The sequence below is a fragment of the Cnephaeus nilssonii genome (genome assembly GCF_951640355.1).
Source record: "Cnephaeus nilssonii genome assembly, chromosome: 3".
Classification (NCBI taxonomy): domain Eukaryota; kingdom Metazoa; phylum Chordata; class Mammalia; order Chiroptera; family Vespertilionidae; genus Cnephaeus; species Cnephaeus nilssonii.
The window spans coordinates 69,437,067-69,450,767 of NC_137074.1; the positions used below are offsets into that span (position 1 = coordinate 69,437,067).

General features: G+C 36.9%; 1 protein-coding gene across 5 annotated transcripts in view; it reads right to left on the reverse strand.

The window, feature by feature from the left end:
- The window catches only part of DZIP3 (DAZ interacting zinc finger protein 3), a 136,633-nt gene that overhangs the window by 50,559 nt on the left and 72,373 nt on the right, over positions 1 to 13,701 (reverse strand). For 3 of the 5 annotated variants that reach the window (XM_079766465.1, XM_079766463.1, XM_079766466.1), the window contains 4 exons: positions 12,186 to 12,218; positions 5,365 to 5,534; positions 4,525 to 4,569; positions 634 to 659 (listed from right to left, as the gene is read on the reverse strand). In XM_079766465.1, the coding sequence (XP_079622591.1) occupies positions 634 to 659; positions 4,525 to 4,569; positions 5,365 to 5,534; positions 12,186 to 12,218 (274 nt within the window). The remainder of the gene's footprint in view (positions 1 to 633; positions 660 to 4,524; positions 4,570 to 5,364; positions 5,535 to 12,185; positions 12,219 to 13,701) is intronic. The other 2 variants (XM_079766464.1, XM_079766467.1) reach the window with 1 other exon arrangement.

Below are 13,701 nucleotides of genomic sequence, written 5' to 3' on the forward strand. Positions count from 1 at the left end.
AAACATTTTGGAGAGTATAATGATCTCTTCATTGTACTGTCTCTCCTACTTCCTTCCTCTACTACACTGTCATCAGTCTAATGGCCGTACAATATAGCTCACAGTAATCTTTAGATACTAAAAGGTTTCTAGTAAAGATTCAAAATTCACTGTTAATAACCAAGATTTAAAACACCACCCCCCCCAAATCTCAGGATAATTAAACAAACTAAATTAAAACAAATAAAAACAAACTCTCGTTAAAGAAATCATTGGGACAAACAATATTCTATCCTTTAAAGTTAAGTTTTATTTAGCAAATAAGTCTTATTTAGTAAAGGTAAGTCTTGGGTTGTGGTTAGCAAATCTAGACTATATTTTAAAAGATTTTATGCTGGACCCAAATTAGTCCTCAAGTGAAGCTGTTAGCAATTGATGACTCCTGAGTAGCCTTATAGAAAAATGACAAAAGATTCTATTCTACCAAAGTAAATGATAAGTTAATTTTTTTCACTTTATGTAAATGGTGACAACTTATTAAGGAACTGTTCTTTCTTCTCTTATTGAGAACACTTCCCAAGGCAAGGCTGTTTCATATGGCAAAGCACATTTTGAAATTACTAAGAAAAATTTAAAAATTAAATAAATACTTACACTTGCTCTTCTTTTGATTCCTTATTCTGAAAAACAGCATCAAGAATTAGTAATTTATATCAACAACTTACTAATTTATGTCAATACAGAAGAGTGATCTGACTACATTTAAGTCAGTGTTTCTCAAACTTTTTTTACCACAACCATTCTAAGAAATATATTTTACCTAATGATGTAAATGCACTTATTTAAGTGTCTTTATACATAATTATAAAACTGAAATATAAGTTCCATGAAGTAAACCTCATCCATATTATGTGTGTTATGAACTGCATATTTGTGTTCCCTCCCCAAATTCATACATTGAAATGCTAACCCCCGATGTGACGGTAACTGGAGGTAGGCCCATTGGGAGGTAATTAAGTTAAAATAATGTTGTGGAGTCCTCATAACGGAATTAGTGCTCTTTATAAAAAGAGATCAGAGAGATACTCTTTTTTTCTCTCCGCCATGTATTCACAGAACAAGAAAGTAGCTGTCTGCAAACTAAGAAGAGGGCCTTCACCAGACACCAAATCTGCTGGTACTTGATCTTGGACTCAAGCACTTTGAGAAACAAATTTTTAAGCCAACCAGTCTATCAATGCTTGTTATAGCAGTTCAACCGGACTAAAACAATGGATGATGAACTCTGGAAACTTTTTTATTCCTATTTATTCTATTTCCTTTTTTAAAATGGCAGTTGTGACCCACTAAATTGATTTTGTAATCTACTACTAATGAAACACACTTGAAAATCATTGATTCAGATATTAGAAGTATTGGGTCTGAGTTTATATCTTAGGAAAGGGTAAATTGAATTTTCATTTAGAAAATTTTATATTAAATATAAGAATTCTTAAAAATCGACATGTAAAAAAGCAGATTTATAGAGTAAAAAATCTTTAAAAAATAAGTGTTAGGGAAATCACAATTGGGAGGACATGTAAAAAAGCCCTCAATCTTATGTTCATTAAAATAGAACTATGAAAGCAAGATACTAAATAAGTACTGATGATACTTAACACATGTTAAATTAAGTATGATTACTCATGTATTACCTTTAAGAGTATTAATTACTCTTACATAAGTTACAGTACTGATTTCTACAACCTCTTGTTTACAAGAAACTTCAGTCTCTTTACCTAGAAATTCCATAATGTACTTACAAATCTGTTTGTTTGTTTTTGTCTGTAAACTAAGAGGGTTTTTGCATTTCAGTGTCTAATCAATGTCCAGTAGCAGTTTGATTCTACAATTAAGAATTATGGGCCCTGGCCTGCATGGCTCAGTGATTAGAACATCAGCCCATGAACCCAAGGTCACAGGATCAATTCTGGTCAAGGGCATGTACCTAGATTGCAGGTTCCCTGTCCCTGTTAGGGCACGTGTGGAAGGCAATCAATTAATATGGCTCCTCACATTAATGTTTCTCTCTCTCCTCACTCCCCCTCTTCCACTTCTTTCCACTCTCTCTAAAATCAATGTAAAAAATATCCTCGGGTGAGGATTAACAAAATAAAACAAAACAAAAAAAGAATTATGAACAGCTTTGGTTCTAGTGTACCTGAATAATTGAGTTGAAAAGACTTTTGGTTGTTCATAATGAACATACCTAGGTATAGTGTATTAGCTCTACATAGTATATTAACTTTATTCCAATGCATGTATCAGCCTGTCTTCTTCCCTTCTTTAGAGAGGACGTTCAACTTGAAAGCCTCAGTTTACTGTATTTCCTGCCATGTTTCTTTTACCTCCAAACTTCATCACAAAGCCTTCTATTCTTCTGCCATCTTCTTTACCTTTCTTTTCTATTCCTAACCCTCAAAACCATTGGTGGGGGATGGGAGTAAGAGAAAGAATAAAAGTAATTAATACTCTTCATGGAAGTAATTAATACTCAAATTAAGCCCAAAGAGTTATTTACAATTTGAACATATTAGAAACTAAATACTAAATTCCGAACTCAAGAAAGGGAATATAAAGAGTAGCTAGTGTTGGCCTGCGGACTGAAGGGTCCCAGGTTCGATTCTGGTCAAGGGCATGTACCTTGTTTGCAGGCACATCTCCAGTAGGAGGTGTGCAGGGGGCAGCTGATCGATGTTTCTCTCTCATTGATGTTTCTAACTCTCTATCCCTCTCCCTTCCTCTCTGTAAAAATCAATAAAATATATATTTTTTATAAAAGAGTAGCTACAAAGTCTCTATACATACTAGTTAGAAGTTATCTATACTGTACTCTCCATTTGCTACACTACTTTTACTTTCTCATCACATTATTTTTAGGACTTGAACTATCATTAGATAGAAATGTTGCAAAACAAATAATTAACAGAGGACACAATTTCATGCACAGGGGCTTTGTCATCACTCTGTTAACACAAGCAAATTTCTATATGCTAGAATTTTTCATGAGGAAAACTCATGATTAGAGAATTGGACTGACTTAATTTTTATGAGTGGTTGCTTATTCTACAAGTAGACAATTCTTTGCACTTAAAATAAAAGCAACTGAGTATATAAATAGGACTTTTATATATCAAATGATGATATGCCAAAATTTCAGCATTTTAAGGCCTATAAAATTTAGATAAAAGATGTAAGATCTCTCTTCTAATGTCGAAAATGTATCTTAATAAAATTATCCTATGTTCAAAGAATCTCAACTTCTTTAATTTTATTTATTTATTTATTTATTTTTATCGAGAATGAAAGGGAGAGGTAGAGAGCAAGAGAAGCATCCATCTGAGATTTGAACATCAATTAGCTGCCTCTTGCATGCCCCATACTGGGATAGAGCCTAAAACCTGGGTATGTGCCCTTACCAGGAAAGGAACCAGCAACCTTTTGGTGCCCAGGATGACTCCCAACCAATTAAGCCACACCAGCCAGGGCTCAACTTATTTTAATAAAGTAAATAGGGGAAAAAAACTTAGGTTGTTAAAAAAACAAACACAGAAATTCCTAGATAGATGCTAACATATATAATACATTTAAAATATTACTACAATATGAATTTTTGAATGGTGTTTACATTTCCAGGTGTATTTATTCCCTATTTAATTTTAATTTGAAAATAAAGTCTGAATTAAAAAAGAAAAGTCCCCCCAAAATGTCTCTTGGCTCTCCCTTGTAATTTTATAAGCAATTAAAAAAACTTCTTGCTAAAACTGTGCTATAGTTAGTAACCTATTCATTTTTCAATTGGCAAAAAACAAGGAAAAGGCATGAAAGAAGCTTTTTTACATTTGTACCATTTTTGCACATTACTGCATTGTTGGCAGATTATTAAACACAAAAGAAATCAAAATTTTCTAAGGTTTTAACCCTTTGCACTCGCTTGCTTTTTTCTCGATTCCTTTATTCTACTCGGGATTTAATTTTTTAAATACCCCAGATTTTACAAAGTGCAGCAGTAGAATAAAAAACTGGAGTTTCTTTTCATACAAACTTATTTATTTGGATTTTTTTATATTTCAAATTATTGATACATTCAATAACCGTCACACTCGACATCCGAGTGCAAAAGGTTAAAAAATGCTTCTGAACATATCAGTAGAAACATGATGAAAAGTCATTTTTAAAACACTGAACAGGCATTTTAAAAATGAGAGTGGTATGCAGAAATTAAAGGAATTTCTAAGTGACTAATTCTGTTTCTTATTTGTATATTTAAATGTATGAATTATGATTTAGGGAAGTAAAATAGGCACACTGTAAGTTTAAGTCATTCAGGATCTAACACAGATAGACTTTTTTATAATCATATATTCAATAAACTATTGACAATTTAAGTCATTTGTACTATATGTCTACTTAATAATTATATAAGTTCTAACAGTGAATCCATATATTACACAAGTTGTTCATAATTTGATATCCCTCTATTATAATGCCAATACAGTCTCTTACCTTTTTACTTTTAGTCTTTTTCTTTTTCATTGGTTTACTATTAACCTGATAGGTAAGAAATAAATAATTATTTAATATGAAATCAAACTACACAATGAGTGTTTTTGAAAAACAAATTTCCTCTAAATGCTGAAATCTTTTATCTTCTAATATTATAGGTTATATTTTCTTTCTAGATTCTATGGAAATTTTTCATTTTCACCTCAGTCTCCTGCTCTTAAAATAAAAGCACTGATGCATAATGGAACAACAAACAATGTCAGTGAGTAAGTCACTGAATAAAGCTCACAAGTCCACACGTCCACACATGAATGCAGGAGTAACTGAGGAAGGCACTTTTAAGAAGTCAAAAAAATTCAGGTCCAGAAGATGAAAAATTAAGCCTAAGAAGAATTTAGTGGCTATATAAAAACTGTTGCCACTTATCTATACAGAAATACAGAATTCCAACCTTTGTGTAAATGGTGTTAAAATATTGCTGTTATTCCTCCATTCTCTCTCCTTCTATTCCCCACCATGCTTTCCTCTACTCTCTATTAACCTCTCACATTCACTCCCATCAATCAGAATAAAGAAACACGTTCAAAAGTCTAGCATAATGCTTGCCACATAATAAATGTCCAATAAATGTTGGTGAAATGAATGGTTAAGGCATGAAATATTATGGAATAAAGTACTAAAGAAAGAACCATTACATTTTAAGTTTTGTGAGAACACTATTAAATATAAACTAAGATATAAACTAAGAGTGTCTTGAACTCTTAAAATATAGCACATGAAACAAACTAAAGGCTCTGATTATTAAGTTCTTCTTATTCAAATATTAATGAGAGCTTATACTTCCTGGAGATCTTTAATAGATTCTGTTGAAGATTCACTTTGTATTGATGCGCCATCTTTATTCATTTCTGCTAACTGTATCTCAGGGTTTGATTTTACATTTATATTGTACTCCATGAGAAGTGGACTTAGTTCTTCTTCCTCATTTTGTAATTCTTCTATGTCAATATCTAAATATTAAAGACAAAACACTCAATATTTGAATGCACACAATTTTAGCTTCTATCATTATAATAAATATATATCCCCAAAACACCACTCCGGAAGTAGAAATAGAAGACAAATTACTTTGTTCAATTACTAGATGAAAATAAAATGCACATTTACCAATGGCCATATAATAGTACATATACTAGCCTGAACCCAAATGTGAAGATACTTTACATTATTAAAAAAAGCATGAAAAAATGAAAATTTAAAAAAATTAACAACTCACTATCCAGGAAAAAGATAAAAGCTACATAATCTGAAAAGTAGCACATATGAACAAGTAGAGCAAGCAGTTATGCATGTTTGCCTGTTGAAGTGTTCTGTGTATCAAAAAGTTAAAATACTATGCTTGGGGTAAACCCTGGGGCACTAGCACTAAGACCAAGACAGAGTAAAAAGGCTCTAACTAGATTCAGCTGACCAGTAGTAATTTGACTACATGCTTTTCCAAGCCTATAACAATGACAGTTAGTCATATAGTATATATGACCAAGTAAGACTCTTACAATGATCCCTTAACTTTCCCAAATTGAAAAGTCACTTAAGAGGAGAAACCAAGATGACGGCATAGGTGAACACCTATACTGCTGCCTCGCACAACAATTTCAAAACTACAACTAAAAGACAAAGCAGACATCATCCAGAACCACAGGAAAGATGGCTGAGTAGAAATTCTACAACTAGAAAGAAAAAGAGAATCAGCAAAGAAACATCAATCCTAAATGACTCACTAGACCAGATGGAATTAATCGACATCTTCAGAACATTTCACCCCAAAGCCACAGAATATACATTCTTCTCAAGTGCACATGGGTCATTTTCAAAGATAGACCATATGTTAGGACATAGGCAAAGTCTCTCCAAATTCAAGAAGATAGAAATCATATCAAGTTTCTTCTCAGATCACAGTGGCATGAAACTGGAAATCAACTACAATAAAAACAACCCAAAGAAATCAAACACATGGAGACTAAACAGGATGCTATTAAACCATGACTGGGTTACCAAAGACATCAAGGAAGAAATAAAAAACATCATGGCAACAAATGACAATGAAAACACAACAATCCAAAATTTATGGGACACAGCGAAAGCAGTCCTGAGAGGCAAGTTCATAGCTCTACAAGCCTACTGCAAAAAAACAAGAAACAATGGTAATAAATTACCTAACCCAACAACTCAAAGAGTTAGAGAGAGAGCAACAAGAAAATCCCAGTGTAAGCAGAAGGAAAGAAATAATAAAGATCAGAGCGGAGATAAACGACATAGAGACCAAAGAAACAATACAAAAGATCAATAAAACCAAGAGCTGGTTCTGTGAAAGGATAAACAAGATTGAGGAACCTCTAGCCAGGCTCACCAAGAAGCAAAGAGAGAGGACCCAAATAAACAAAATCAGAAATGAAAGAGGTGAAATAACAACAGACCCTGACGAAATACAAAGGATTGTTACAAAATACTACGAACAACTCTATTCCAACAAACTGGACAACCTGGAGGAAATGGACATATTCCTAGACAAATACAACCTTCCAAAACTCAATCAGGAAGAATCTAAACAGCTCAACAGGCCAGTAACTATGGAAGAAATTGAAGCAGTCATCAAAAAGCTTCCGGCAAACAAAAGCCCGGGGCCAGACGGCTTCACAGGAGAGTTTTACCAAACTTTCAAGGAAGAACTAAAACCTATCCTCCTCAGACTATTCCAAAAAATTCAAGAGGAAGGAACACTTCCAGGCTCCTTCTATGAAGCCAGCATCACCCTAATACCAAAACCAGATAAAGACAACACAATGAAAGAGAATTACAGACCAATATCCCTCATGAACATAGATGCCAAAATCCTCAACAAAATCCTAGCAAATCCGCTCCAGCAATACATCAGAAAGATCATACATCATGACCAAGCAAGGATGGTACAATATCCGCAAATCAATAAATGTGATACATCACATAAACAAATTGAGAGATAAAAATCACATAATCATATCAATAGATGCAGAAAAAGCATTTGACAAAATCCAACACCCTTTCTTGATAAAAACTCTCAACAAGGTGGGAATAGAAGGATCATACCTCAACATAATAAAAGCTATATATGATAAACCCACAGCAAATATCATACTCAATGGGCAAAAACTAAAACCATTTCCCCTAAGAACAGGAACAAGACAGGGATGCCCACTCTCACCACTCCTGTTTGACATAGTACTGGAAGTATTAGCTACCGCAATTAGGCAAGAAGAAGAAATAAGAGGCATCCAAATTGGAAAAGAAGAAGTGAAGCTGTCCTTATTTGCAGATGACATGATATTGTACATAAAAAACCCAAAATATTCCATCAAAAAACTAATAGACTTAATAAATGAATTTGGCAATGTAGTGGGATACAAAATTAACGCCAAGAAATTTATGGCATTTCTATACACCAATAGTGAACTTACAGAAAGAGAGACTAAAAAAGCAATCCCATTTACCATCGCACCAAAAAAATAAAGATACCTAGGAATAAACTTAACTAAGGAGGTAAAAGACCTATACGCGGAAAACTACAGGACACTGAAAAAAGAGATAGAGGAAGACGTAAACAGATGGAAGAACATACCATGTTCATGGATTGGTAGAATCAACATCATTAAAATGTCCACACTACCCAAAGCAATCTATAGATTCAATGTACTCTCCATTAAAATACCAACAGCATATTTCACAGACCTAGAAAGAACTCTCAAAAAATTCATCTGGAATAAAAAAAGACCCTGAATAGCCGCAGCAATCCTGAGAAAGAAGAATAAAGTAGGAGGGATCTCAATACCAGATTTCAAGCTGTATTACAAAGCCACTGTTCTCAAAACAACCTGGTACTGGCACAAGAACAGACATATAGATCAATGGAACAGAATAGAGAATCCAGATATCGACCCAAACCACTATGCTCAATTAATATTTGACAAAGGAGGCATGAACATACAATGGAGTCAAGACAGTCTCTTCAATAAATGGTGTTGGGAAAATTGGACAGATACATGCAAAAAAATGAAACTAGATCACCAACTTACACCATACACAAAAATAAACTCAAAATGGATACAGGACTTAAACATAAGACGGAAAACCCTAAAAATACTAGAGGAATCCACAGGCAACAAAATCTCAGACATATGCCAAAAGAACTTCTTCACTGACACTGCCCCTAGGGCAATGGAAGCTAAAGAGAAAATTAACAAATGGGACTACATCAAAATAAAAAGCTTTTTTACAGCAAAAGAAACCATCAACAAAACAACAAGAAAGCCCACTGCATGGGAGAACATATTTGCAAATGCTATCACTGATAAAGGTTTAATCTCCAACATCTACAGGCAGCTTATGCAACTTAATAAAAGGAAGATAAATGATCCTATAAAAAAATGGGCAACGGACCTAAACAGAATATTTTCAAAAGAAGACAGAAGGAAGGCCAAGAGACACATGAAAACATGCTCAAAGTCACTTATTATCCGAGAGATGCAAATCAAAACAACAATGAGGTACCATCTCACACCTGTCACAATGGCTATCATCAACAAATCAACAAACGACAAGTGTTGGCGAGGATGCGGAGAAAAAGGAACCCTCGTGCACTGCTGGTGGGAATGCAGACTGGTGCAGCCACTGTGGAGAACAGTATGGAGTTTCCTCAAAAAACTGAAAATGGAACTCCCATTTGACCCAGTAATCCCACTCCTGGGAATATATCTGAAGAAACTAGAAACACCAATCAGAAAGGATATATGCACCCCTATGTTCATAGCAGCACAATTTACAATAGCTAAGATTTGGAAACAGCCTAGGTGCGCGTCAGCAGATGACTGGATCAGAAAACTGTGGTACATCTACACAATGGAATACTATGCTGCCATAAAAAAGAAGGAATTCTCATCATTTGCAGCAACCTGGATGGAATTGGAGAATATTATGCTAAGTGAAATAAGCCAGTCAATGAAAGAAAAATAGCACATGATCTCACTCATTTATGGATAATAAAGAACATTATAAACTGATGAACAAAAAGATAGATACAGAGACAGTAAAGCAACAAACAGACTTTCAAATTACAGGGGGAAAGTTAGGGAGAGGTGGGGGAGATAAGAAATCAAACGAAGGACTTGTATGCATGCATATAAGCATAAACAATGGACGCAAAACTCTGGGGGGTGAGGGCATGTATGGGTGTGGGGTTGGGGGGTTAATGGTAAGATATGTACACATATAATACCTCAATAAAAAAAAAAAGAAAAAGAAAAGGACCCTGAGACGCAGGAGCGGCAGAGGGCAGAGGTGCGGAGACACGGAAACGTGTGTGTGCTAGAGGGAGGGCCGGGCGGCTGAATACGTGGCTGGCTTTCTTGAACCGGAGCGAAACAAAGGCTCCTCATAGCACTGAAATCCAGTCCTGGGTGAGACTTGGGGAACCCAGATACATACGGGAGAAACTGGACTTTCTGGCAGCGGGCAGGGCTCAAGAGCAGCTTTCTCTCAGAGGTGCGCGCAGCCATAGCCACGGGGCACTGAGACCCAGGGGAACTGCGGAAGACAGAGGTACGGAGACACAGAGACATGCACACGAGAGAGGAAAGGCCAGGCAGCTGGATATGCAGCTGCCTTGATCGTTCCAGAGGGAAACAGGGCCTCCTGACTGCACCGTACTCCAGATCTGGGTGAGACTTTGGGTACCCACACTCATTCGGGGAGAAACTGGACTGTCTGGCAGTGGGCAAAGCTCGACAGCAGCTTTCTCTCAGAGGTACATGCAGCCATTGCCACGTGGCATGAAGACCCAGAGGAACTGTGAAAGACAGAGGTGAGGAGGTGCGCGCACGGAGAGGGCTCGGGCAGTTGAATGCGTGGCTGCCTTTCTCATTCCGGAGGGAAACAAAGCCTCTTGACTACACGTACTACAGTTCCGGGTGAGACTTTGGGTACCTGCACTCATTCGAGGAGAAACTGGACTGTCTGGCAGCGGGCAAAGCTTGAGAGCAGCTTTCTCTCAGAGGTGCGTGCAGCCATTGCCGCGGGACACTGAGACCCAAGCCTCTTAGGGCGGGGCTGATGGGAAACCAAGGCTGCCTGCTCTGCCCTGAGACCCCGCCCCATCCAAACTGAGCACAGAAGCTCTCCCAGTGTAGACACAGCTGATCCTCACAGCCAACTGGCCTGGAGGTCAACTCAGCCCAGTGATACCAACAACAATCAAGGCTTAACTACAACAAGACTGTGTAGCCCATAAAGGGGTGCACTAAGAGTGTCCACCTCAGGTAACTGGGGAGGCTGAGCCACTGGGCGCAAAGGACACCTCGCGCACAAAGCCACTCCATCAACTCAGGGAAGCAGCTACAATGCGGAGACAAAGAGGCAGATCACAAATAAAAGAAATGGAGGAAAGCAGAAGACTGGGCCACATTTATAACGTAACTCAAGAATCTGCTAAAAACCTCTGAGGAACTTAGTGAAACTTTTAAAGATCTTAATGAAAATGCCAAAAAAAATGGAAAGGACCAGACAGAAATTAAGCATACACTGTCTGAAATAAAGAATATACAGAAATGCAACAGTAGATCAAAGGACCCCAAGAATCAAACCAAAGATTTGAAACACGAGGAAACAAAAAACACCCAACTGGAAAAACAAAAAGAAAAAAGTATCCAAACATATGAAGATAGTGTAAGGAGCCTATGGGACAACTTTAAGCATACCAACATCTGAATTATTGGGGTGCCAGAAGAAGAGAGAGAGCAAAATATTGAAAACCTATTAGAAGAAATAATGACATAAAACTTTCCCTATCTGGTGAAAGAAATAGACTTACAAGTCCAGGAAGCACACAGAACCCCAAACAAGAGGAATCCAAAGAGCATCACACCAAGACACATCGTAATTAAAATGCCAAGGGCAAAAGACAAAGAGAGAATCTTGAAAACAGTAAGAGAAAAACAGTTAGTTACCTACAAGGGAGTACCCATACAACTGTCAGCTGATTTCTCAACAGAAACTACGCAGGCCAGAAGGGAGTGGCAAGAAATATTCAAAGTGATGAACAGCGAGAACCTACAACCAAGATTACTCTACCCAGGAAAGCTATCATTTAGAATTGAAGGTCAGACGAAGAGCTTCACAGACAAGAAAAAGCTAAAGGAGTTCATCACCACCAAACCAGGATTACATGAAATGCTGAAAGGTTTTCTTTAAGAAGAGGAAAAAGAAGAAAAAGGTAAAAATAAAAATTATGAACAACAAATACATGTCTATCAACAAGTGAATCTAAAAATCAAGTGAATAAAAAATCTGATGAACAGAATAAACTGGTGTATATAATAGAATCAGGGGCATAGAAAGGGAGTGGAATGACAATTCTCAGGGGAAAGGGGGTGTGAGGGGTTCAGGAAGAGTTTGGACAAAAATCTTACACCTATGGATGAAGACAGTTGGGGCGGGGGTAAGGGCGTGGGGTGGGGTGGGGAATCAGGTGGAGGGGAGCTATGGGGGGGAAAAGAGGAACATATGTAATAATCTGAACAATAAAGATTTATTTAAAAAAAGTGACTTAAGCATTTTGTTTGTAACATACTTACGTTGACTGCCGGTTATTGACTGTAGAGCAAGTCCTATGATACATAAAGAAAACATTTAGATGTATAATTGTAAATGCAACCAAAAAATATAAGACTGGGATTAAGAAAAACCAGATTTTTATACTGTACCATGTTATAACTAACTTTAAAAATAACCAGCTTCTCTCATGAATCTAGTTTAAAACCAGGCATGACCTTTAGATTATAACATAAAGGTTATAAATCCATGATTAGGAAAAGAAGTAAACAAAATTTTTGACAGTTCTTGATATGTAATGCCTAGATTATAAGCACTTTAAACCAAGCAGCAAATTGTTATTACTTATAAAATCTAAGGTCATGAAGTCAAATATCCATGGAAAGTTTGAGCTTTTTTAGCAATATTAATTATCCTGATCAGCACTCCATTCTCCTTGCACATCCCATGTAATAAAACCCTAATATGCAAATCAACCAAATGGCAGAATGAACAGTCACTATGACATGCACCGACCACCAGGGGGCAGACACTCAACACAGGAGCTGCCCCCTGGTAGTCAGTACATTCCCATAGGGGGAGCGCCACTCAGCCAGAAGTTGGGTTCATGGCTGGCAAGTGCAGTGGCAGTGGCAGGAGCCTCTTCGCCACTGCAGGCAGACGGTAAGGAGTGAGGGATCCCGGACTGTGAGAGGGATGTCTGACTGCCGGCTTAGGCCCACTCCCCGGAGAGTGGGCCTAAGCCGGCAGGTGGACATCCCCTGAGGGGTCCCGGACTGCAAGAGCGTGCAGGCTGGGCTGAGAAACCCCCGCCCCCAGTGCACAAAATTTTGTGCACCAGGCCTCTAGTTAATGTTATATCAGGCTCTAGATACTGAATAGTACATTAAAAAAAAAGACATCTTCATAGAAGCTTAGTGTGGGCAATGGATATTAATCAAATAATCAGATACACAAATGAAAACTGCAACTGTAACTGTAACAACTACTAGGAAAGAGATTTAAGATGCTAGGAAAGTCTCTATTAAAGGGACTTGACCAATAAGTTCTTCAGACTATCTGAGAATTCTTGAAATGCCTTGAATTTATTTAGTGCTCAAAGTACTTTCTCAGATATTGCCTTTATTCTCATGAGTTTTTGTTGTTTAAAATCTTAACAGAGTAAATGTATATTTTAAAAGCCAGTAATTTATGAGTCAAGGGTCCTTGCCTAACTTTCTTATATCATCAACCTTGGCATTCTCTTCTTTTATGCTCAAAGCAAGCTCTTAAGGTTAAGCAGAAAACACAAGGGTATCCCAGAGCCTTAAAGGAATGGGATAGAGACCTAGCATTCATCTCTCAAACAAATCTGGACCTATTCAACAATTATTAGAAACTGGAAGTTGCACATTTAAATAGCATCAGTGTAGTTATCAATTAGTTGCTCACTAGGTAGTATGACTAATAACTTGGGGTCAGGAGAAGTCATTCAGAACAGAACAAGGGTTTCAGTGATGCTGGCGTGCTTTGAACTCCGCTTTCCATGTTGACAGCTGA